General features: G+C 42.4%; 1 protein-coding gene across 2 annotated transcripts in view; it reads right to left on the bottom strand.

Moving 5' to 3' along the window:
- The window catches only part of WDFY3 (WD repeat and FYVE domain containing 3), a 132,884-nt gene that overhangs the window by 12,792 nt on the left and 94,808 nt on the right, over positions 1-25,284 (bottom strand). For both annotated transcript variants that reach the window (XM_081206864.1, XM_081206863.1), the window contains exons 40-57: positions 25,037-25,194; positions 24,569-24,646; positions 23,054-23,281; positions 21,616-21,669; positions 17,723-17,891; positions 16,241-16,404; positions 10,797-10,945; positions 10,362-10,482; positions 9,506-9,591; positions 8,263-8,343; positions 7,238-7,292; positions 6,552-6,671; positions 6,014-6,131; positions 4,956-5,062; positions 4,704-4,857; positions 4,360-4,451; positions 3,728-3,940; positions 2,064-2,211 (exon numbers count right to left, since the gene is read on the bottom strand). In XM_081206864.1, the coding sequence (XP_081062990.1) occupies positions 2,064-2,211; positions 3,728-3,940; positions 4,360-4,451; positions 4,704-4,857; positions 4,956-5,062; positions 6,014-6,131; positions 6,552-6,671; positions 7,238-7,292; positions 8,263-8,343; positions 9,506-9,591; positions 10,362-10,482; positions 10,797-10,945; positions 16,241-16,404; positions 17,723-17,891; positions 21,616-21,669; positions 23,054-23,281; positions 24,569-24,646; positions 25,037-25,194 (2,295 nt within the window). The remainder of the gene's footprint in view (positions 1-2,063; positions 2,212-3,727; positions 3,941-4,359; positions 4,452-4,703; positions 4,858-4,955; positions 5,063-6,013; positions 6,132-6,551; positions 6,672-7,237; positions 7,293-8,262; positions 8,344-9,505; positions 9,592-10,361; positions 10,483-10,796; positions 10,946-16,240; positions 16,405-17,722; positions 17,892-21,615; positions 21,670-23,053; positions 23,282-24,568; positions 24,647-25,036; positions 25,195-25,284) is intronic.

Raw genomic sequence — 25,284 nt, 5'->3', positions numbered from 1 at the left:
GCTCCCAGTCCAGAAGGCTCTTTTGTGCTCTCATAATTTCCAGCGAAGTCAGGAAGCATGGAAATTAACTTGGGGTTGCAGCCTGGACAACTCTCTGAATGTCGCTAGTGCACACACCTATCATCTCCAGAGAGGGCAAGATGATTAAAACCAGTTTCTAGGCGATGTTCCCTTAGAGCCATCCCTATCCCAACACAGCCTTAACTGCAAAGAAAGGCTATTGTGGGGTGCGGGGGATTAGCGTGGCCTTTGCCACCCAAGGTGCAGGCACTGGACACCACAGTCATATAGGTCTCTATGCAAACAGTCCAACATGTAATCTGGATCTGTGCTGACTATCCACTCTTCACAACTCCGAGGGATCAGGATTTGTGGGTTTTGCTTACACATTTCACTCTATGAGCACAAGCCCTGTTCAAACAAGGTGTCTAATGCACAGATGCCACTGACAATCCTGATCCCACATCAAGTGAAATCTTTGAGGCACATTGGCCTTTGTTTTGTTTTCTTTATTTTAATATCAGCTTGTTTAAAACGCTCTCTAGTTTAAAGATTGGCTTCATATATATATATATTGCTTGGTTTCATAGAATCATAGAATCATAGAGTTGGAAGAGACCACAAGGGCCATCGAGTCCAACCCCCTGCCAAGCAGGAAACACCATCAGAGCACTCCTGACATATGGTTGTCAAGCCTCTGCTTAAAGACCTCCAAAGTAGGAGACTCCACCACACTCCTTGGCAGCAAATTCCACTGTCGAACAGCTCTTACTGTCAGGAAGTTCTTCCTAATGTTTAGGTGGAATCTTCTTTCTTGTAGTTTGGATCCATTGCTCCGTGTCCGCTTCTCTGGAGCAGCAGAAAACCTTTCTCCCTCCTCTATGTGACATCCTTTTATATATTTGAACATGGCTATCATATCACCCCTTAACCTCCTCTTCTCCAGGCTAAACATGCCCAGCTCCCTTAGCCGTTCCTCATAAGGCATTGTTTCCAGGCCTTTGACCATTTTGGTTGCCCTCCTCTGGACACGTTCCAGTTTGTCAGTGTCCTTCTTGAATTGTGGTGCCCAGAACTGGACACAGTACTCCAGGTGTGGTCTGACCAGAGCAGAATACAGTGGCACTATTACTTCCCTTGATCTAGATGCTATACTCCTATTGATGCAGCCCAGAATTGCATTGGCTTTTTTAGCTGCCGCGTCACACTGTTGGCTCATGTCAAGTTTGTGGTCAACCAAGACTCCTAGATCCTTTTCACATGTACTGCTCTCAAGCCAAGTGTCACCCATCTTGTATTTGTGCCTCTCATTTTTTTTGCCCAAGTGCAATACTTTACATTTCTCCCTGTTAAAATTCATCTTGTTTGTTTTTGCCCAATTCTCTAATCTGTCAAGGTCGTTTTGAAGTGTGATCCTGTCCTCTGGGGTGTTAGCCACCCCTCCCAGTTTGGTGTCATCTGCAAATTTGATCAGGATGCCCTTGAGTCCATCATCCAAGTCATTGATAAAGATGTTGAATAAGTTTGTTTTCACTCGTTTCTTCACCTGCCATGACATGTTCTGTTGTTTCTAGTGCACTGAATTTTTGGCATATTCTGTTCTGCTCATGTCATAACATACCATATTTTTTGCTCTGTAAGACTTACTTTTCCCCTCCTAAAAAGTAAGGGGAAATGTGTGTGCATCTTATGGAGTGAATGCAGGCTGCACAGCTATCACAGAAGCCAGAACAGCAAGAGGGATCGCTGCTTTCACTGCGCAGCGATCCCTCTTGCTGTTCTGGCTTCTGAGATTCAGAATATTTTTTTCTTGTTTTCCTCCTCCAAAAACTAGGTGCGTCTTGTGGTCTAGTGCGTCTTATAGAGCGAAAAATATGGTAGATGCAATGAAGGACACTTCACATTTTTAATAGATTAAAAACAACAACATTTTAATTGATATAGACGACCTTGGAAGTCTTTTTCTTCTGGGGCAAACAACAGTATATGTTTTAATAAAAATGCCTGGAACTATGAGCGTAGTTCTAAAAAAAAAAAAAAAGTAAACTGATTGCAGCATTTACCTTTTACTGGTGCAAGAGAAGGCCTCAGGTTGTCTAAATGATGGAAAAAAATCTTGCCACTGGCAATACCTGGTGGGATAGAAACCCCACTTATTTCTCCATTAATTCGGCTTCTCACTCGCTTTGGAGGGTGAGGTTTCTTAAACAACTGCAGCAAGACAGAAAACATTACAGGCTTAGCAGCAGGCCTGCAAATAATTTGCAGCAACACCTCTCAAAACATGTCAGCACCATCCATGAGACTTGTTGCAAATAAATTCCCTAACAGAGATGGATTTCACAGTCACAGGAAACACACAAGCTGTTTTCAGTTGCCTCGGCCCACCATGTGACGATGAGTCAGTGAAATACCAGTATTCGCCACTCCTGATATGCACTCAAAGCCATGTTAATCAACCACGGGGTGCTTTTAAAGGGACCGTCAGAGGGGCAGATGGAATGCTGGTGTTTATCAAAACAGGATGCTAGTGTAAATACTGTCAACCTTAGCAGATAAGTGGCAATCATAAACAGAGAATTATTAAGATTTGGCAGGCTTCATCCTAAACATTTAATAACATTTTAAAACACTCCTTTTAAATCTAACTGTTCACATAATTTCATTGTTAGTGAGGGACGTTTTAGCAGTGGAATGTTCTCCATGATGAAGGGACAGGTCAGCTGGTAGTAAGGTAGTAGTAAAAAGTATCTTTATTTTTAATATGCAGGTATTGAAGGGACAGAAGAAGTTAATTTTAATCAAGTTCTGTCTTAGTACTATTATGTTTCAGGTTTTTAGGATTTTCATTTTTACCACCAGCTTCGATGCTAAGAGCTATGTGGGATCCCATAAACGAAACCCTAAGCAAGTAATTTTAATTTTAATTTTAATTTTGGAGAAAATGTTAATCACTTTATGTTTTGGCTGTGTGGCTGTTTGTTCTTTGTCAAAATCTGTGCAAGGCCTTGGGACTCCATATATTTATATTTTACATCTGGAAATTACATTTTACTTCTGGAAAGCATCAAGGGCACGATCCACTGGGAAGTTCTCTTGGGCAAGCACAACTAAAATCAAGATTTTGCGTATTTCGCATTCGTTTAAATGGGCCTTGCACAGAAGATCTTCCTGATGAACTACACCCCCCCCTCCTCCTTTGCTTAAGGTCTACCCAGATCCCATTCAAACATGAGTATATTCACTGCTATGTGTCTAAACCTGTATGCTTACTTCTCTGTGAAACAAGATCGCACCAACATACTGAGGATGGATATTTTTGTTTATTCTTGGAGTCACTCCAAGACCATCCAGTTCATTCCCATTTGGGTCATGCTGTCATGTGGTGACATTAATATGCAATATTACAAAGATGGCATGAGCTGAAGGCCCACACCCTGTCCCAGACTGATACCAAGGATTGTCATTCAAATACGTTACATTTGCATGACCAGCTTTTACTTTTACTAAGAAATCAAAGCAACAGAGACTTGCCTTTTAAAACAAGAATAAAGCCCATGGAAATGAGATTCAAACTCCTGATTGCACCATCCTCCCCCAAAGGGCCAAGGGTCTCCAAGTGTTGAACAGAAGGAATTAAATCTCCGAAAGGACAAAGCAAATAGAATAGAATATACCAACTTTGTCTTGAACCACAGATGCACCATACTCAAATATCATTCATTACCTGTTTCGGTATCTGTCCAAAGTTGTTAATGAATCCTATAGTAGCTGTTTCTTTTAATGGATCATTTATGTTGTATATGTCCACTTGGCCCTCATAGAAAAGATGATGGAAAACATTTACAGCTTCTACTGCAGGCGGCCCTTGCTGTTTGTAGCCAAATATCAAGTCTATCCACTCGTGCAGGTGAGAACTCACAAAATCGCATTCCAAAGCCTGCAATTCAAAATGTGCACGTTAAATGGAGCACAACCTGCTTACAGGTGGGCAAAGGCTTGCTTGCTGAAACAGATGGCGTTGTTAGCCAACACCATGACTAAGTTTCTTTCTTTCTTTTTAACTGCTTTACTTATTTTCCTTCAATTTATAGCCTGCTCTAAAAACATTGCAACTTTTTTAAAAAAACAAACAAGAACAAAACTTCATTACAGAGTTCTAATACAAAGGAAGGTGAGAACTTATCAACTGGATTCACTACGTCAACTGACACGTTTGTTAATCCCAGTGTGCTCAACATGTACAAAAGATATAAAGAGCAAAACGATCAGCCAAAAATGCTTTCTTCCAAACAGAATAGCAAGATTCGGATGGGAGTCCAAAAAGGTATTGTAGTTTCTAACAAGAACATACATTACCTCCCGATGCACTCTGATGAATTCGCGGGGATCCCCTTTAGCCCATGGGGGGAGTATTACATCCCCAAGTTTAGTGCCATTCTGCTTGCAACCTACAAGCCAAAAACAAGGATAAAGAGGGTTTTTCCGCAATGAAGTGTGCTTCTTGAGAAAGTTTAACAGGACATCTGAATGAGCTCCATAGCGCAAATGAGCAGTTTAAAATGACCAATCTCCGAAATTAAGACTAAAACATACACTGCTCTTATCTTTATTTAATACACATCAAAATCCGCTTTATGTTCATCTTTCGACGGTGTCTCTGTAGGAAATAGAGCCGTGCCATCAAAAGTGGCTTTTCTCACCTAGATCAAAGTTGTTGGAATTGAGTAGCAACTCTGGGAGGTAGAAGAATTCCGGGATAAGCTCCTTGACATCTGCCATATTGTGCTTAGATGCTGAGTACCAGGCTTCACGCACACTGTGGAACATTCTGTCAGCCAAGTCAAAGTGGCCGCCCTGAGGAAGGAAAAAGAGAAGTATTTGCATGGCAATTAAGGCGTTCCCTACACTGCTCGTTACACCTTGGAAGCAAATGGCAGAAGTAAATAGCTTACCTGTAGCCTTAAGAATATCTGTGTAAAGGGTTCCATTCTCACAAGATATGAGGCTACTATCATCGCTGATGAATAATGGGTGCCGTAATGATAAGCTGGAGTTTCACCTGAAAGAAAATGGGGGAGGGGGGGAATAAATAACAGGAAAAGGAAATAGGAAGGAAATGAGAAGTCTGTGTTAAATTACTAGGCTTAGTTAGTATTAGCTTGCTAGTACCAAGACACTAAGGGTGGCGCTGTGGGTTAAACCACAGAGCCTAGGACTTGCCAATCAGAAGGTCGGTGCTTTGAATCCCCGTGACGGGGTGAGCTCCTGTTGCTCGGTCCCTGCTCCTGCCAACCTAGCAGTTCGAAAGCACATCAAAGTGCAAGTAGATAAATAGGTACCACTCCGGCAGGAAGGTAAACGGCATTTCCGTGCACTGCTCTGGTTCGCCAGAAGCGGCTTAGTCATGCTGGCCACATGACCTGGAAGCTGTACGCCGGCTCCCTCGGCCAATAAAGCGAGATGAGCACCGCAACCCCAGAGTCGGCCACAACTGGCCCTAATGGTCAGGGCTCCCTTTACCTTTACCAAGACACTAAGTACATCTAAAATTGGTATAGTTAAAATTTGTTTCAATGCTTATAATTTGACACTATAGCCACTTAAATTGTTATAGTGCTCAACTAATCATATTTCGTTTTTTAAAAATGTCACACACAGTATTTTATAACACTCTTTTTAGAATTAAATGCTTCAGATTAGACACAATAAGTTTAGAGACATCTTCACTGATCATTTCTTGAATGTTTTTATGAGCAGAAACATTTCCAAGAACTGATGGAGACAAGCAGGATTTTATACAATTATTATATTAATTTAGCACAGGGGCTCAACTGAATCATGGCAAATTTCCTAACGATAAACCTGTCCTCAGCTTCTTAGCTGGTAAAACTGACAGTGTCTGGTGGAATCTCCAGCCCTCAGAAAATCATATTAAAGGAAAAGCCACAGTACCATTTATTCCATTACATCCATCTCAGATTGTGGATGATAGATGTTTTATTGCACTTACCATTAGGGTCTTCCCAGTCTTTGTAGCGCTTCTTATACTGAGCTAACCTCTCGTCAGTCTGGGCTCCCATAGGTTTGGCCAAGTTTCTAAATGTCTTTGGGTTTGTAAGATCCAATTCCTTTAAAAGCAAACAAGTAGTAAAGTCCATTCTTCAGAAATTTGTTTCTCTGACTAATTGAATACATTCACGTGCAACTATTTCTGGCTCCTCTATTCAATATATTGAGATTTCTATTCAATATATTGAGGTTTCTAAAAATGTTGGCAGCTACTCTAAATATTTAGCTGCTCAAGCCTGATTTAAAACAATTGTCCCTTTCTCTCATCTGAAGTGCAGATATGTCTTTTATTAATTCACTGCAACATTACTCAAGCCTCTGCCTTGAAACACCACAACTTACTTCACAGATTCGTTAACAAACAGTAATGTTTGAAGAAGCAAGGCTTCCAGCCCTAATCTGAGTTACTTTTAAGTGCAGGGTTTTAGGCTTCCAAGAACAGGTTTTTCTTTTATGAAATGTAGGATTTTTATGTTTACCTCTGAATCATAGTCTGCAAGGATCCACGGGAAAACAGGATACTGCATGAGGTCATTGTAGGATCGGCCAGCCAAAGTGTTTAAGTGCATCAGATACTGGAAATTACTAATTTCACCTCTCTTTGCAGAGATAGCACACAAAACAGAACAAAACAAAACAGCACTGATGTTAATTTCCCAGTAACAAAACCAAAAATATTTCGGTTGTCCACCACTTTATAAAATACAGGAACTTAAATGTGACAAAGCATTTTGGCCCCAATATTACATGTCCAAATATTCTATTTCAATCCACCATGAAAAGGAAGCCCTAAATGGCCTTGGCCCAGTATACACCCCCATCGTTCAGCCTGGACACTGAGATCCAGCTCTGATGGCCTTCTGGTGTTTCCCTCCCTGTGAGAAGTGAGGTTACAGGGAACCAGGCAGAGGGCCTTCTTGGCAGTGGCGCCCCCCATATGAAATGCCCTCCCATCAGATGTAAAGGAAATAAACAACTATCTGACTTTTAGAAGGCATCTGAAGGCAGCCCTGTTCAGGGAAGTTTTTAATGTTTAATGCTGTATTGTGTTTTTAATATTCGATTGGGAGCTGCTCAGAGTGGCTGGGGAAACCCAGCCAGATGGGCAGGGTATCAATAATAAATTGTTGTTGTTGTTATCAACTAAACTACTTTCTATACTTACCTCCCACCTTTGTGTAACAGATTTCTCCCCCACTAGGGTGCTCAGCAAGCCAGACCTAAGGAGAAGCAGAAAGGGTCAGTACTCTTGCCATTTAGCAGTGGTATATGAGAGCAATGTTAGCAACTTCATGTAACACGGAGCAACTTTTTCCTCGTAATCCATGCTACCATATTAATTATAACTGATTTTAAACTATTAAAGAATCAACAGTTGTACCATCCTAGTATCTATGGATCACTATCAATGTCATGAACGGTCAATGTCAAGGAACGGTCACCTCCAACAGTCTAACATGCTTTGATGTTAGAGCTTGTGTAGTGTAACTGTCTGAGTGCATCAAGAACAAGCTTTGGTTTCCCAGGCATGGCTTGCTTGGAGCAAGCCAACCACCATGACCCATGATTCTGACATGATACTAAGCCAGGGATTGTGGTTTGCAGCTCTTACTCTGGCTAGGAGAGGAGCAAAGCGGGAGACATCTAAATATTCATGATGAACCTTTAGCATACGGGTGGTGCTGTGGGCTAAACCACAGAGCCTAGAACTTGCCAATCGGAAGGTTGGCGGTTCGAATCCCCATGATGGGGTGAGCTCCTGTTGTTCGGTCCCTGGTCCTGCCAACCTAGCATGCTGGCCACATGACCCGGAAGCTGTACGCTGGCTCCCTCGGCCAATAAAGTGAGATGAGCGCCACAACCCCAGAGTCGGTCACGACTGGACCTAATGGTCAGGGGTCCCTTTACCCTTTACCTTTACTATGATGTGTGAGCACAGTCAATTTCAAGAGAGAAGCCCCTTGCTATTTTATTTTCATTGCTGTTCACAATATTTTATTTGCATTTCTGCTTTTTCTTATACTCCAAATCTCCTCTACTTACACTGGGTAACACATTAAAGACAGTGAAAGTCACCAGGAGGTTCAACTTTTAAAATAGCGGGATGAGTAGAAAGCAGTCAAAACGAATACTGTAAATTCCTTCACTTCCAAATCTATCGTGTGGAATTAAAAAAATACAGACACTCACCCTTGTTCCACACTGGTGTTGGGTCGCTGTCCAGACACAGACTCTGAACTGTCAGTTAAAGATGGAACGACAGCCAGAAACCTTAAAAATAATAATAGGATAATGTAATCAACAAAAGTGCGTTTCAATTAAGATTCAGGTGGCGCCTACTGCCAGACTGTTAATGAATTAATTAGGCCGCTGTGTCTATTTTTATTAAAAGTATACATTGCAATGAAAAAACAGTAAAAAGAAAAGTACACCTCAGTTCTAAAAGAGATTTTTGTGGGGATGGGATGGAGAGGAAGGAAGGCATTCAAAGTGTTACTGTTAGCACATAAAGCCCTTAGTAGCTGGGAACAGTTTATTTAAGGATCACTTTACCCCCCAATATGTGTCCACTCAGTTGCTTGGAAAACATAGCAAGCAAATCCTCTTTTGTTCATAAAACTGGAAGGCATAAGACAGGAATGAACAGTTTCTGCAGGTGTCCACAAAGGGAACTGAACAGTAGAGTCCATTCAAAGATATGCATTGATCCTGTGATCTCGAGTCAAGGGTGACTAAAGAGGTGGTCAAGTTCTGGAGGTGGCACTGAATTACTCTGGTTAGTAAAATCCCAGACTGAAGATCTATAAGAGGACAGAGGAGACCCCACTTATATTCATGCTGTGTAGTGTCCCCCTTACATGTGTCGCTGGGGCGTCTGAGATTTTCAGCAAATGCAACATGCCTTTCTGCCTACTGAGCTCACTTCTTGGTTGATCTTGACATTCTTGAGCTCTACTGGCTGGCTGCCCTCTTTCTAAGGCAGGCTGGATTATTGGGAGCAAGTTGAGATGAAATAATTGTCTTGTCTTTATAATAAGACTATGTTTAGCATAATATAGGCTAGCTGCTGCGGCGGCCTAATTTTCATCTCACTCCCTGTTAAGAGGAATTCCCACAATGGATGAATGGGCAGCAGAAGGGCAGGGGATAATGCAGTGTTAAATGTTAACATTTCCTCGTGGTCAATAAAGACTCAATATGGAATTGTTTCTCATTTGTGGTCAAATGTCTACAATTTTCTCCTCTATTAATATTCTTGCCTAATATCAATAGGACAGCATGCTCAACACACAAGCCTAATAGACCCTATTGGTATTAGTCATAAACATCACATTCTCCCAAGCCCTTTTGAAGAGGCAAGCCTTTGCCATGGCTGCCTCGCCAATACGCTTGTTATAAGTACTCTTATTATAAATAGTATGAATGGAAATACCTTTGGTAGACTTTATTCCTCACTCCTTTCTGAAAAGCAAGAAGATAGTTGCGTCCATCTCCAGAGAATACTTCAACAGCAATTGGCTGCAAAGAAATGGCAGGTTTTAAAAATGTTGTCAAAGCACAGAAGAGTAATTGCTGTGGACTTTCATGAAGCCCAAGTCAGACCTTTTTTACCTAGGTATGAAGTCAACTTACTCCTGCAAACTGTGCTTTAAAAATCACCCCTAATCCCTTTGTCAGGGTTTACAATGCACTGAAGCTTCCAGACTAAAATGTTTAATAAAAAGACTACAATATATATTATGTGTAGGGTTTTATCCCACCTGAAGCAAGTGGCAGGGTGACGCCAGTGCCTATAAAATATAAAGCTCTTAACAACTTGGAACCAGTTTACCTATGAGATCGCCTTACTGTACATGTGCCCACCTGACTGCTTTGATTGGCGGAACAGGCGCTAATACAAGTGCCACATAATACCTGTTCCACATTTGTAAGAACTTGATTGTTTAGTGTGGCAACACCTACACTTTGGAACTCCTGGCCTGTTGAGATCAAGCAGGTGCCGTCACTATAATCTTTTTAGGGCCTGCTAAAAACATTCTGGTTTAGACAAGCCTACCCAGATGCTTAGAAAGGTATGGTAATTTTTAAAGGTTTTAGTATTTCAGCCTTTGTATGTTATAAAGTATGTTTGTGATTTTTTTCTTGATTTTCTTGTTTTTTCTTCTTGTAAATTACTTTGAGGTTTGTTGTTTTTTTAAAAAATCAAGTAGTGTGCAAGTTTCATGAAATTATGAAATAAATAAATAAAATATTTACGAAACCCTGCTGTTCCCCACTAGAAGCAATACCTGTAACAGGTATCTTCTTTTGTGCACTTCCTTAATATCCTCGTATGCAAAAATACTGCATGTCCTTTTGAGTTGACTTGGACCCTGTCGGGCTCCTCTGGGTATAATTGGCTCATGCATACTGTAGAGAGTAAAAGGTAGGAGAGAAACTATAAATATAAGACTATACATAGCAAATCTGATTTCACCCACTCATATTCTATAGTCATGTTTGGCTTCATAAACCATTACGAGAATTGTAAAAACTATGATACAATAGCTATAGAGTCACGTACAGATTTTGCATATTTCTATTTTAGGTGCAGTGTTGTTTTTGGAGATCGTTTTTAAGCGCTATATTCAGGAGGGTTTCTTATAGTCCTGATGCTGTCATACTTTCTAACAGGGAGACATTTTTTTCTCTTACAATTTCAAAGAATGTCACGCCTAACTCACTTTAGAGGCAGGGTTTCAATGTCCCGTATTTCTCTGGTGGCGGTCATGGTATAGCCATCAATCACATAAAAGTGCTCTTTGCCAAAGAGGAGGAGCCCCTCACTGGTGTCTAGGCCTTGAACCCGAGCACAGCGGTACATGTGTTGAATCTGTAATATAAGCACATATTTAATGAAAACATGATGAATAAGGATATGTACATGACTATGCTTATAGGCACTTGGGGGGGGGGAGTAATGACCCTGGTAAGGTAAAAGCTAAAGGACCCCTGGACAGTTAAGTCCAGTCAAAGGCGACTACAGGGTTGAGATGCTCATCTCGCTTTCAGGCCGAGGGAGCCAGCGTTTGTCCACAGACAGCTTTCTGGGTCATGTGGCCAGCATGACTAAATTTCTTCTGGCATAACAGGACACCGTGACAGAATCCATAAATGTCATTTACCTTCCCGCCGCAGCAATACCTATTTATCTACTTGCACTGGTGTACTTTCGAACTGCTAGGCTGGCAGGAGCTGGGACAGAGCAGGGATTCAAACCGCTGACCTTCCAATCAGCAAGCCCAAGAGGCTCAGTGGTTTAGACCACAGCACCACCCTGCAGGCCATATCAACACTCACAAACAGCATTTAAAACTCAATCTGAGAAAAAATGACTGCAACAGAAGATTCAATGAGAAGAAAGGAGAGCCCTCAAAGGACCATTTAGTCCAAGGGAAACTTGAAGTCTTTAAGAGGGATAACTATTTATACGGAATGAAATAAAACCAAGGCCGGTTGTGTCTTCTTGGAGGTTAGGCTTGTATGGCAACCCTGAAGAAAACTAATCTGGTCCTAGAGTTGAAATTGGAGATCCTTGTCTTGACGAAAAGAGTTTTGTGTAAAAGAGAATAGTTGAGCAATGGTTGTGTCAAAAGCTTTGCATGATACTATGGACCTGAATAACCTGCCCTTGGATCCATGAATTTGACAGGTGGATAGGCATAAAAATCCAACATAGGAAAATCAGTGCTAAGCTACTATAACTGCAACATGTTATGGGGACTACCTGAAAATAAGATGCTTGAAGAGGATGAAGTAAGGCAGTATCAACAGGACTTTAATGTGTTTAATTCTGGCTAGATTGTGACTTATCCCTCCCCTTTCTGCTCCTCAGATATGATAAAGGAAAAAGGCATACCAAAGGACAAGGAATGGCAAAAATATAAAGAGCAACCCATTGATTTAATTTTGAAATGCAAGCATCAGCATATAAATAACCTCTGCCCTATAATGTTCTTTTTGATTAAATTATAGGAGCAGAGGGTCCTGTTTATAGCCAAGACAGAATGAAAAAATGGAAGTGATTATTGCAGTACAAGCAATACTTCCTAGTTGTTATTTTCTTGCGCCAGTGGTGCCTGGGGAATCTGCCCTTCATGTTCTTATAAACTAGGAAGCCACAATGACACTGAGTGAGGATGAATGCAAAGACAACAAATCACCTTGAGAGGTCTATTTATTCCACGCATAATCTGACATTCGAGAGGAGGCAATGTGAAAACTTTCCCAGCCATTGTCATGTTGATTCTACGGCACATACCAAGTTTTCATCTGCCAGTCAAAGGCATTTGGATCCTCCCTTTCTGCATGCCAGAAGATAAGGATTTGAAATTGTACAAAGAACTATTAGGTAAAGGGACCCCTGACCATTAGGTCCAGTCGTGACCGACTCTGGGGTTGCGGCGCTCATCTCGCTTTACTGGCCGAGGGAGCCGGCGTACGGCTTCCAAGTCATATGGCCAGCATGACTAAGCCGCTTCTGGCGAACCAGAGCAGCGCATGGAAACGCCATTTACCTTCCCGCCAGAGCGGTACCTATTTATCTGCTTGCACTTTGACGTGATTTTGAACTGCTAGGCTGGCAGGAGCAGGGACCGAGCAACGCGAGCTCGCCCCATTACGGGGATTCAAACCACTGACCTTCTGATCGGCAAGCCCTAGGCTCTGTGGTTTAACCCACAGCGCCACCCGCATCCCTAAAGAACTATTACATAATGCTTTATTTATAATGCTTCAGAATAATAAAACTGTGTACACATAGAATTAAGGAAATAGTCTACTGCCTTCCATAGAGTGAGATTTATGCAGCTGGTTGTGATAGGCAAGCAAGAGGCATCATGACAGCTTTATCAAAAAGCATTTGAACAGGGTGCAGAGCAGGGTCTCAGAAGGGGTGCAGCCTGGACAAAGTTCTGGGGGCCAGTTCAAGGGCTTGAGGTTCCACACACCTGCGCTACAGGATTACACATCTTGGAAAGATAGGACTCTATGTGGATGCATTTTTGTTCCAACGAAAACCAAAACAGGTTCATACAATATCAAAGCTGAATTTGTATATTTTTCTTAAGAGTATTGTTTCTAAACTATGCCAACAACAATATGACATTTGTTTTAATACCCAGCTCCTGGCAGCCATCAATGAGATCGCACCTAAGCGCCCTCTGCGACCCCGCAGAAACCGGGCTCCCTGGTTTACTGAGGAGCTCCGGAAAATGAAGCGGGACCTTAGACGGCTAGAGCGAGTATGGCGGGGTGCCCGTGACGGAGCCTCAAGAACATCTTATAGGGTTTTTATGAATACCTACGAGATGGCAGTGAAGGCCGCTAAGAAGTCCTACTTCTCGGCCTCCATTGCATCCGCTAGCTCTCGCCCGGCACAATTATTTAGTATAATTCGGTCTTTAACGTCCCTTGAAGGACAGCCAAATTTAAATAACAATTCGACACACAGCTGTGAGGCATTTGCGAGCTTTTTTGCGGAGAAGGTCCTGTCGCTCCGCCATGACCTCCCTGCCAATTTGGATACAATAAAGGAACTGGAGGCCCCTCGACTGTCCTCGGGTCCAGTATTGGACCACTTTGGCCGGATATCCCCAGCCGATGTGGACAGACTCCTCCGAGCTGGAAAGCCCACCACTTGTCCTCTCGACCCGTGCCCGTCTTGGCTGATTAGAGCGTGTCCAGACGAGGTGCAGGCCCCCCTGGGGGATATCATCAATTTGTCCCTTGGCACCGGGACATTCCCAGGGGAACTGAAGGAGGCAGTGGTGCGTCCGCTCTTAAAGAAAACATCATTAGATCCCTTAGATCTATCCAATTACCGCCCAGTTTCGAATCTTCCATTCCTGGGTAAGGTGATTGAGAGAGCGGTTGCTGAACAGCTTGGTAGGTTTCTGGATGAAACATTGGCTCTGGATCCATTCCAGTCCGGCTTCCGCGCTGGTCATGGGACCGAGACGGCTTTGGTCACCCTAACAGATGATCTCCGCAGGCAGCTGGATCGAGGCGGGTCGGGACTGCTGATTCTTCTAGACCTGTCAGCAGCCTTCGACATGGTCGATCACGAACTCCTGGACCACCGCCTTGCCGACGTGGGGATCCAGGGCACAGTCCTTCAATGGCTGCGCTCATTTCTCTCTGGTCGGGGACAGAGGGTGGCGCTTGGGGGGGAACTGTCATCCCGCCACTCCTTGGTGTGTGGAGTGCCCTAGGGTGCGATACTCTCCCCGATGCTTTTTAACATCTTTATGCGCCCCCTCACCCAGCTTGTCCGGAGTTTTGGGCTGGGCTGCCATCAGTATGCTGATGACACCCAACTCTATCGGTTGATGGATGGCCATCCTGACTCGGCCCCAGACACACTGATCAGATGCTTGGAAGCTGTGGCTGGATGGTTACGTGGGAGCCGGTTGAAGTTAAATCCTTCGAAGACAGAGGTCCTCTGGCTGGGACGGGACGATATGGGATTGAGGGGGCAACTCCCATCTCTTGCGGGGGTGCAATTAGTGCCAGCACCGTCCGTTAAGAGTTTGGGTGTAATCTTCGATACCTCCCTCTCCATGGAGGCGCAGATTGCAGCTATAACAAAGGCGGCATTTTTTCATCTCCGCCAAGCTAAGCAGTTGGCTCCTTACCTCTCTCGCCCTGACCTAGCCACTGTGATCCACGCGACGGTCACCTCCAGACTGGATTATTGTAACCCGCTCTACGTGGGGCTGCCCCTGAGACTGACCCAGAAACTCCAGCGGGTGCAGAATGCCGCAGCGAGACTCCTTACGGGGTCTTCGCTGCGGGATCACATTCATCCGGTGCTATACCAGCTGCACTGGCTCCCAGTGGAGTACAGGATCAGGTTTAAGGTGCTGGTTTTAACCTTCAAAGCCCTATACGGCCTAGGACCCTCGTACCTACGGGACCGCCTCTCCTGGTATGCCCCACAGAGGAACTTACGGTCCTCAAATAAAAACATCTTGAAGGTCCCAGGCCACAGAGAGGTTAGGCTGGCCTCAACTAGAGCCAGGGCTTTTTTGGCTGCGGCTCCAACCTGGTGGAACGCTCTGTCACAAGAGACAAGGGCCCTGCAGGACTTGACATCCTTCCGCAGGGCCTGCAAGATAGAGCTGTTCCACCAGGCCTTTGGTCAGGGCGCAGCCTGACTCCCTCCTTTGGCAATCTTTACAATACTTTAGTTTATGGTTGCCATCAATTTTGATTTTAATTAATTCTTATGATGTTTTTATAATGTTGCACTATTTTAGTGTTGTTAGCCGCCCTGAGCCCGGCTTCGGCTGGAGAGGGCGGGATATAAATAAAATTTTTATTATTATTATTATTATTATTATTATTATTATTATTATTATTATTATTATTAAATGAGGACACTCATCACTGAAAGCAACAGACATTTTCCAAGGTAAGCCTATTATTATGAGCATTCTCAACAGCACTTCAGAACCTATTATGTCAATGTTTCATAAAAACTGTTTCCCAACCACAATTAAACGTGCTCATGCAAACTTAAGGAACAAAGGTACTCTAGTAATTCACTGAATTTTAAGGCTGAGTTCCAATTTAAAAGTGTTTGCCAGGTGAAAAAAAGAATCATTCTTATATCAAAGGTATAAAAAGAAAAAGAGCTTAACTGAAGGTTAAATCTACAGAGGGGCTCTGTCACCATGTAATTAACAATTCTGCGTTTGAGTTAGGAAACTGCGGGTTGTATCCAACAGGTCAGCATGTTCATGCAAGGACTTCCACTTGCGTAATGGAACTTCCCCTCTCTCCTCCCCTTCCCCCCCATCTGTTTTCAGGGTTCCCCTCTTCAGAACTGATTTTTTTTTTGGGGGGGGGACACTGGGCAAGGATAGAAGACAAGAGGAGAGGGAATTCCACTGCGTAAGTTGGAAGTCCTTGTGTGAACGAGACAACTTAGTTGGATACAATGCATGACATTTTGTGAGATATCACACACGCGTACTCCACAACCCCTCTATGCCAGGTTCATTTTGAATGATGGATGAACTGCTTTGGAGACTAGAGGCACAATATGTTCGAGAAGCCTCCGCACAACAGCTCACTAGGTTCAGTAACTGAGAGACCAAAAAGAGCATTAAATGCTGGCTTATACCTTCTCCCCTTCTTCGAGCAATCGAAGCAAAGTTGTGTTATCGGTTTTCTCCTCTTCATCTATAGAGCTGCTCTCAGCTATTTGATCCTGCAGCTGCTCCTGATTCTCCTCATCACCACCATCAGGTGCGGAACGAGATCTCTTCAGTGGCGGTTTAACAAGACCTGCATGAAGCAATCAAACCAGCAGCACATTTGTCTGTAAGTCACTGAACTTTGTGTGGTACGTGAGCAGGGCTGCATATTAACAAGTCTCTGCCAGTAAAGAACTGTTTCACTCTACTTAAGGTTCAAAGCCCACCCCAAATCCCACAGCTAAAAACTGGTAGAATTTATGCAGGACCAGCTGAGTCTGAGAACTTGCAGGCCAAGGGCAGTCAATGGATAACGGTCCTTGCTCAGGCATGAAGGTCAATGGGTGATCTCAGATAAGTCACACAACTCTCATTGTTTGTTGTGGGGCTAAAACGGGATAACCCCCCAAGCTCCCAGAGGGGGGACTGAGAATCTTAATGCAAGTTTAGGTCATACAGGCTGTTCACATGCTATGTAGTCAAGGGGAATGGGAAATCAAAGGAGCCATGCCCACTTTTACAAACACACTGCGCTGATACATAGGGATAATTAGTGAATCAGATCTTTACAAATTCCAATGTGAAGTGACCTGGTCAATATGAACTGACCTCTTCGACTAAATACACTAACAGAACTTAAGTGTCCTCAGGTTTTGCATTCCTCTGAATGCTGCAATACAATTCTCAGCACACTAAACTATCAAAATATGTTTTAAAATGCATGTTTTGCAGGAATTATATTAAAAAAAAATTAAAACATTTAAATGCAATTTTATGCATCTTTTTTCCTACAACAACAAAGAATTCTAGATGCAAAAGTGACTGGAAGTTGACCAATTCCCTACTGATAGGGAAGGACTACTAGACAAGACAGATTCGAATCTTTCTTAAGCAATAGTTTTAGCATCTTTGGGGTGATTCACACATTTAGGGAGGCCACTAAAGTATTACAATGGTCACAATTCACATATCAGCAGAAGTCGGGTCTGCTGAAGACTTCTGCCTTGTCCTAAATAACCTATGAATGTAAAAATTGTGAATGTCTGCCATCACACTCAAGAACAGCTTGATACTTGTGCATACTTCCCTATTGGAAAATACAGTGGTACCTCGGGTTAAGTACTTAATTCGTTCCGGAGGTCTGTTCTTAACCTGAAACTGTTCTTAACCTGAAGCACCACTTTAGCTAATGGGGCCTCCTGCTGCCGCCGCACCACTGGAGCACGATTTCTGTTCTCATTCTGAAGCAAAGTTCTTAACCCGAGGTAATATTTCTGGGTTAGCGGGGTCTGTAACCTAAGCGTATGTAACCTGAAGTGTATGTAACCCGAGGTACCACTGTACAGCATAAATAACTTCAACTTGTCAAGCATGCCTATGCCTACAGAGATATGTGCAAAAACACCCACCTTTAACTCTTGCAATAGTATCTTCCCCGTGTTCTGGCTCCTGCTGAGCAGTTTCTCCTTCAGAGCTCTCTTCGACAGTGTCTTGAAAGACAGCAGGGTTTCCAGAAGCCAGGCGCATGTAGTATTCTTTGCTGTCATAGCTTATAGCTCTTCGGTAGCGCGCAGGTTTCTTTAAACAACAACAGAATAAAAACATTTGGCAAAACCAACTCAAACATACCCTAAATATAAATCTATGTTCAGAACCTGCTAAGTGTTGTAGCTGGAGGCAGCCAACTGTAAACTGATTAACTTTCCAATAGGCAAATCAGCTAGATTTGGAATGAACCCATTATTGCTGGAAAGATGATCAAAAATTAAATGCTGCTCGATGAACGTAAAAGTTAGCAAAATGTGTTCGGTGCTTTGTGAATCATCACAAAAGAACTGGCATCTCATCATTTCCAATATTGCACCCAGCCAATTCAGGTATTTTCTTTAAACACTGAAATGTTAACCAAAGTGCAAGGATGTAGAGAAACTGACTGGGATTAATTTAGACCTATTATTATCTCCTACACTATTACTTTAATTATGATATTACAATTCTACGATGTTATGATTATGCCACAGAGAATGGGGGAGGCAGGAAAGCTATCGTAATTTGTTCATACGGATGTGGTGCTCAAGAACCAAAGTGCTGTTTGGTGTTAGCTCACACAATATACATGCTATGTTTCTTTTTCTATTTGTTGGGCTGCAATCAAACACAGCTGCATGCTCCCTAATGGCCAAGGTCTCATGACCAAAACTAAATGTTGAGTGGAATGGTAAAAGTGGATTTTTTTGGGGGGGGGGAGGGGAGGATTTTGCATTTTTGCCAAAGCTCCAATCATGTTTTACAGGAACTTCAGAGTTTATCAAAGAAGAAGGAATGTTTTCTGGAATGCTATAATGTTCTATTTTAGTCCACTTCTCTTCATTCTCATTACTAGGGAAATACATCTGTGGAGTTTCTTTCTGCAGAGAACAGTGGTGCGACTGCTTCTCCGTGGGCTCAGAGCACTTACCACCCCACAACTGTTGAGTAACCAGCGTTTATCATCTTTACGCTAGCGTGGTGAAGAACTGCAAGTGAGGCAGCATTCATAAAAATCACATCACCCCATGCCAAATTCTACAGAGATCCAAGCAACAAGTGTTACTAACATGCCAACTGGGTAGGGCGAATCGACTCAAACCTCCATTTATTTTAGTAGCAATAATGGGTAATACAGAGAAGTGGATCAGGCAGAGGGCCGGGCTCACCCTCTGTGGGTCATTTTGATAAGGTTGGTGCATTAGCCCCAGCATGTCAATTTTATGTTTTTCCTTTGCTGCGCTTGCTCTTCATTTGAGTTCAGGCAAATGCCTGTCAGCGCTTGGATACGGACCCTGAAGGTCCATTATTGGCTAAAACTTGTTTCCCCCCCCCCTCTCGGCTTGGCTCTGGTAACCCTACTGGATTCCTACGAATCCAAATGGAAAACTACACTGCACAAAAAGCTAAAAGGCTTGGGGTTACCCCACAAGCCTTGGTAGCTGTAGGTTATGAGAAAGCTAGAGCAATAATCCACCAACGAATTTGGGATGTGGAACTGCAGTGTCACGTGAGTGAGATGAATAAACACCCAGCAATAAAAGATAATGGGAGAAGGTTCACCTCAGCAAAATATCTGCCAAAATTACAAATACCTAAATACTGACAGTTGTTTACCCTCACTAGATTCAACGGGCTGCCACCTGCCTTATTACAGGGCAGATTTGAGGGTAAACCATACGCGGAACGAGTCTGCCCCTGCAGCTTGATGGAGGTAGAAACTGTCTCTCGTGCCTTGTTCCGCTGTCATTTCTATGGGGATATACGCTTGGCATTTATCATCCCTCCTATACATAAATCTCCACATGGGTCCGAACTTCAACGTCTAAAATCCCTGGTAGAGGACAAGGATCCAGAGATCATGCTAAGGGTGGCCAAATTCTGTGCGACTGCCACAAAACTTAGGGAACAAGCTGTGCTACCATAATGACCAAGGCCTTAAATGACAATTTTAGGTTATATTTTAGTGATTAAGATTTATCTTATATATTTTTTACTGCTGCTATATCTGTATTGCCCCTGTTATACCCAAAGGCAAATTCAAATGTATCCCTATCGTGTTTTATGACTTCCCTGATACTGTATGTGAGCTGGAACTGGTCTGTGACTGAAACTAATAAATTCTCATTCTCATTCCTTGAATTCAAATTGGGAATGCAAAGGGAGACTCTTTTGGGTGGGTGGAAATGCTGCCTTTTACTGTCAAAGAACAAGCCGCATTTTTCTTATCTCCAATCTCAGAGCTTGGGAGCACAGCACTAAGACTGAAGGTAAGCCTCTGCCTGATGCCTTTTCCTGTCTAAGAGCAGGCAGAGGCACAAGGGGCAAAGCATGTGACAGAACGAAGATAAAAATAAGCTCAGATTGGAGATAAGAGAGCTCCACACCTGAGGTCACGTGATGTCAAGTGACTGACAGGTGGATGTGGTTTGCGCAAAAAGCCTCATGGGCCAAATTCAGAGGTCTGGTGGGCCAAATTAGGATCGTGGGATGGAGGCTCCCTCCCACAGGTGTATGATGTACACATTAGTATACTAGGTCACATCCAATGAAGTTGTCTTATTTGTGCTTGTGTAATGGAAATTCTCCTCCCCTCGCATGACTCCCAAAGTTGTCCCCAAACTCTCTGAAGAAAATTCAGGGGACAAAGAGAAAACTATGTTAATAATGTAGACTGATGGTTGTATTCAAGTCCAAATACTTATGCCTGGAATTAATTAGTTAATAATACACTTAACATGTAGATCGCAAACCCCCTGTAAAAGGTTAGGAAGGTAATAAACACTGCACTTCATTCTGAAGCCTATTGGAAAAGATTAAGATTTCAGCCAAAGTTCTTCTCTAGATGCTCCCTAAAATCTCCAATTATGCTTGAGGTTTTTTAAAAGAACATTCATTTATATGATAAAGATTTGTTAACCTAGTCCTGTGGACATAAGAGATAAGCTACCTAGAGAACAGACACGTTTTTAGCAAGTCCACCAAGAGCCAAAATATATATTAATGCATCACCTTCCAAAATGTTGGTTTGACAAGTAATTCAAAATGAGTGAAGGCATATTGTACTTAGTGATGAGCAAATTTTTAAAAATGTTTTGATCTCTATTTTTTGTGTGACCTAGATAGGACTATTTGCAAAGGCAATATAATGTTGGAGCTTTCTTCGCAATGTATTTTGAGAATTAAATATCAGTGGAATGCAGGATAGTTGTTCATGAACAGAAAGGGATGGATTCCAGGACGTACATCCCATGTTCCTCATTAGAAGCACATAGAAAATGTTTATGTTAACAAGGGGGCAGAAAGCAGCAATTAATGGTCCCAAATACAGGTATGGGTCAAGGTGAGTCAACTGCTTTGCCAGCACAGTGCCCTGAACAGGTGAGATTGTCTTAACAGTGCAAAAACATTATGCCAGCCCTGAAATACTGATTAGGCTAAGTGCATGAATGTCCAAACTGCCCATCACTAAACACATCATAGTCCATTAGTTCTAATTTCGAGCTGGTACATGTTTATACAGTGAGAATAGTGACAGCACAGCCCATCACAGCTTGTTAGTGTGCAACACAGACAGAAAGAGCTACATAGACATTGTATTAGGTGAAGACTGAAGAGAACACAGCCACATCCTCTTAGTATATCATTAACCCTACGACAGAGTTACTGAGGAAGCACGTTGAAAGCCAACCAGAGAAGCCTTGTTAAGGTTGCCTAACATGCACAGAGAGGTTTCTATCTGTTTTGCCACCCGTGGAGAGTTTTCTCTCTTTACCTTTTGAGGAATGGTATCGTCAGATGTCTCAGGAGGCTTACTTGAGAAGTCAGACTGAAAATAGGGTATTAAGTATAGAAACATCAGGGGAAATATCATGTTGAGGAAGAATGCATGATGCGACTAAAACTGTCAGAGCATTAGTGGGCAAAAAGGTAATGACTGAACTTCTAATTTTCTCCACACCAGGAAATGCAAAGCAGGAAAAATAACAACATAGAAGCTCGAACCTTAAAATTTGCTAAAACTAGCACAAGGTAAAGCTCAATTTAATCACAAAGTTCTTGCACGGGAGGCATACGCAACATTTTAGCAATTCAATTAAAATTCAATTAAAATATTGTTGATTATCAGTGGATCAGATTAAAATCTCACACTGCTGCTTTGATTCTGCACTTGCCTACAAACTCAATCTTCAAATATGATGGACTATGAAGAGACAGTGTGAGAAACTGAGATATGAAAGCTAGGAGATAAATGGCACCCTAAACCTAGGTTATGGGCGCAACAATGGAATGTCTAGGTGCGTTTTTTAATAACAAGAATACAAAGCTGAAAATGAACTGCAGCTAAAATATTATGTTCATTTTTCACATGGTCTAGTCCTTCCCCTGCCCACCTCCCTAATATTCTTAAGAGGGTCTCTTCACCAGTCTTCAGAGAGTAGCTGGAAGTAGGGAGGCTGAAAAAGGTCCTCTTTTCCTTCCACTCTGCAGTTTTAATCTGAAATCTTAGGCACAGTACTGCACCCAGAGCTCAGAAACTGCTTGCGCTAATGAAATTCCCTGCTGCAAAATGCGCCCAGAACAATGGGAGTTCTGAACACTGTTAAGAGATGCACCTCAACAGCAGCATCACATTTGTACAAGTCACACCTACCTGACAATGCATTTACATTTTTCTAACTTCCCAGGTATCTTTGAACAGACTTGCACAGGCCTGTACAACCCCCCCAAGCTCAATGCAGCCCATCATCCATGTAGGACAGCCCACCAGGGACTCAATTAACCTCATGTTTTTGCTACCTGTCTAGGACTGCAAATACAAGGGAGCTATGAAGCACCTGGTAGGTCACAATACATGGTAGGTGGGCTGTACCTGGCTTGGTACATTGTAGGTGGTATAGTCTGGCCTTCCTGTTAGGGCAGAGCGAAGCCACAGCCCACTTTACTTCTGCTATCCTCCAACTGGAAAATTAATCAACAAGAATCTAGAGGCTGCAAAAAACAACGGCCATGGCTGCATGGTTCAGGGAGCTAGTGCAAATATTTGCTGATATGCACTTGAAGGGGAATCAATGTCCATCCATAAACCCATAGCTGAGCACCACCAGAAACACATTATCCAATCGGCGATGGACATTCTTGGCAATGATGCAAGAAATAAGCCAATGCATTGCTACAGCTAAAAGCTACTGCCGTCCTGTAACTGCACTTACCAGCATATTTGTCTCATGTTCAGTATCCGGCATGTAAGGATACTGAATATAAAACATGTCATTTCGAACCATCTTCTTCCTCATTCGACAGGGACCTTCTGTCATCTCCAGCATCCACTTGTCCAGGTGAGAGCCAATAGGAGGGCCCCACAGTCCTCTCTCCCGTAACAACTCGTATTCAATCTGAGACCACTCTTCTGTCACATACTTCAACGCATTCTGCTGACGCTGGAAGGGACACTACAGGTTAACTGCCATGGTGTGCAAAATCACGTGTCATAAATGGCATGCAGAATCAAGTAAGCTCCCTTGTAACGTGATTCTAACTGACATACATTCTCATGAGGAACGGCAGCAAAGAATCCCAAGGCAATTTAAACTGCCCTGTGATCCTCGGAAGGATGGTATACAAATTTAATAAATGAAAATAAAACAAACTCTTTTAAAAGGTTCAAGGTGCAAAGTTGGATATTCATGCTGTTTTCCTCAATTTCAGAGCTTAGAAACTCAAGTTGTGAACTGTCCTTGCATGGGATTTGTTATTTACATAGTTCATAATTACATAATTATAAAGTGTGTTGTGTATAAAAAGGGTGTACTTGTACTTAAATCTGTACCTGTTCCTTAAGCAGCTCTAGCACTGCTCCTAGGCTGCCAGCACCACAAATCCTTCTATAAACATATGAAGCTGCTTTATCCCAGTACAGTCCACTCTTAAGAAGAGTTTCTGAAAGAATTCTCTCCTATGACTTGCTACCTAACTGGAGATGCCAGGGATTTTATCTGAGACATCTTCATGCAAAGCATATATACCACTGAGTTATGGGTGCTCCCCTCTTAACTGCTGACAGGGCCTTCTCTCCAGTTGAAGGGCAGCAGCATAAAGAACTCTCTTTAATTTAGGAGATGGCTGGTTGAGAAGGACTAGCCTTATTCATATTCCATCTATGATGCTAAGGAACACAGTCTTAGGGTAGATTCATGAATTACATGACAATTTCAACAGATTCTGAAAATACTGAAATCTCCTATCAAAAGGATATGGTCATTATCTTATCTCTGCATGGTGTATGTTTCTTAGTGAGAACTATCTATGGGTGGGGATCTTCTGATTGTACTGAAAAGTTTGAATAAGGCCTTTTTCATTGTGATGCCCCATTTGTGGAATGAGCTCCCCAGGGAGACCTGGAGAAAATAGACAATGTGGCATTTTTGCAGACAGGAAAAGATCTTTCTATTCTGGCATTTCCTGACTATTGATACCAAGTTCTTCTTTGGTTCTGGATGGTATAGTTTAAATTGCATGACTATGTCAAAATGTTATAGTTGTTATGTTTTACTTTGGCTGCTTTATGTATATCACAAACCACTTTGGGACTTACAAATTTAAAACAGAAAAGCAAAACAAAAGATTTTTTTATAAATAAAAAGAAACAAAATAAAGAAACCACTGTTAAATACAACGCTCATGCAGATTTGATAAAAGCATTTGGTTTGATTACTGCTCTCATTTACCTCTTGGTATTCTTTATACTGCATATCTACCAAGTCTCGAACCACTGCTATGTGAGTAAACATCCACTGAGAGATCTCCTAACAGCAAAATAATGAATATATTAATGTGTGCAGAAAAGAGCTCGTCCTTAAAACAACTTACATATAAAATAACGCTGAAAACTTTAAGTAGTGTGGATTACGTATGGAATTATGGTAGATAGTAGTTATGCTGCAATTTTTACAATAAAACAATACCTCTAATCTAGCAAAGTATTTCAACGGTCTCATCTACTTGAAACTGCTATGGTGGATTAAGGCCACAGTACTTAACATTCAGGCAGTTTAAAATCTAAGTAACAGAATATAGTGAAGGGGGGATTTATTAAGACAGGCTAAATCATCAATCAATTTGTTATACTGTACATATAAGGAATGACTATTTTTTTCCTTTGGTTTATCTGTTTGTCTTTAAATGCTATGCAATACCTGCGTGGATAGATTATGTTTGTTAAGACCGCTTTCTTTTCGGTTTCTTCTCGATCCTGTTAGCTTGGAAAGACCGAATCCACTGCTGACCCGGGAGAGCTTGGACTGGGTAGTCGGAGCCAAGGCTTCTCCTCTGCTGATGCTTTTCTTTTCATGAGCTAGAATGCCAAGAAGAGTTAGGGGTTTTCAAGGTGTATTTACTGGACCCTACTAGCACATCTACAAACCAGGGTGGATAAAAATCAATG

This window comes from Podarcis bocagei (genome assembly GCF_964188305.1).
Source record: "Podarcis bocagei genome assembly, chromosome: 9".
Classification (NCBI taxonomy): Eukaryota; Metazoa; Chordata; class Lepidosauria; order Squamata; family Lacertidae; genus Podarcis; species Podarcis bocagei.
This window is presented reverse-complemented; position numbering and strand designations above follow the sequence as displayed.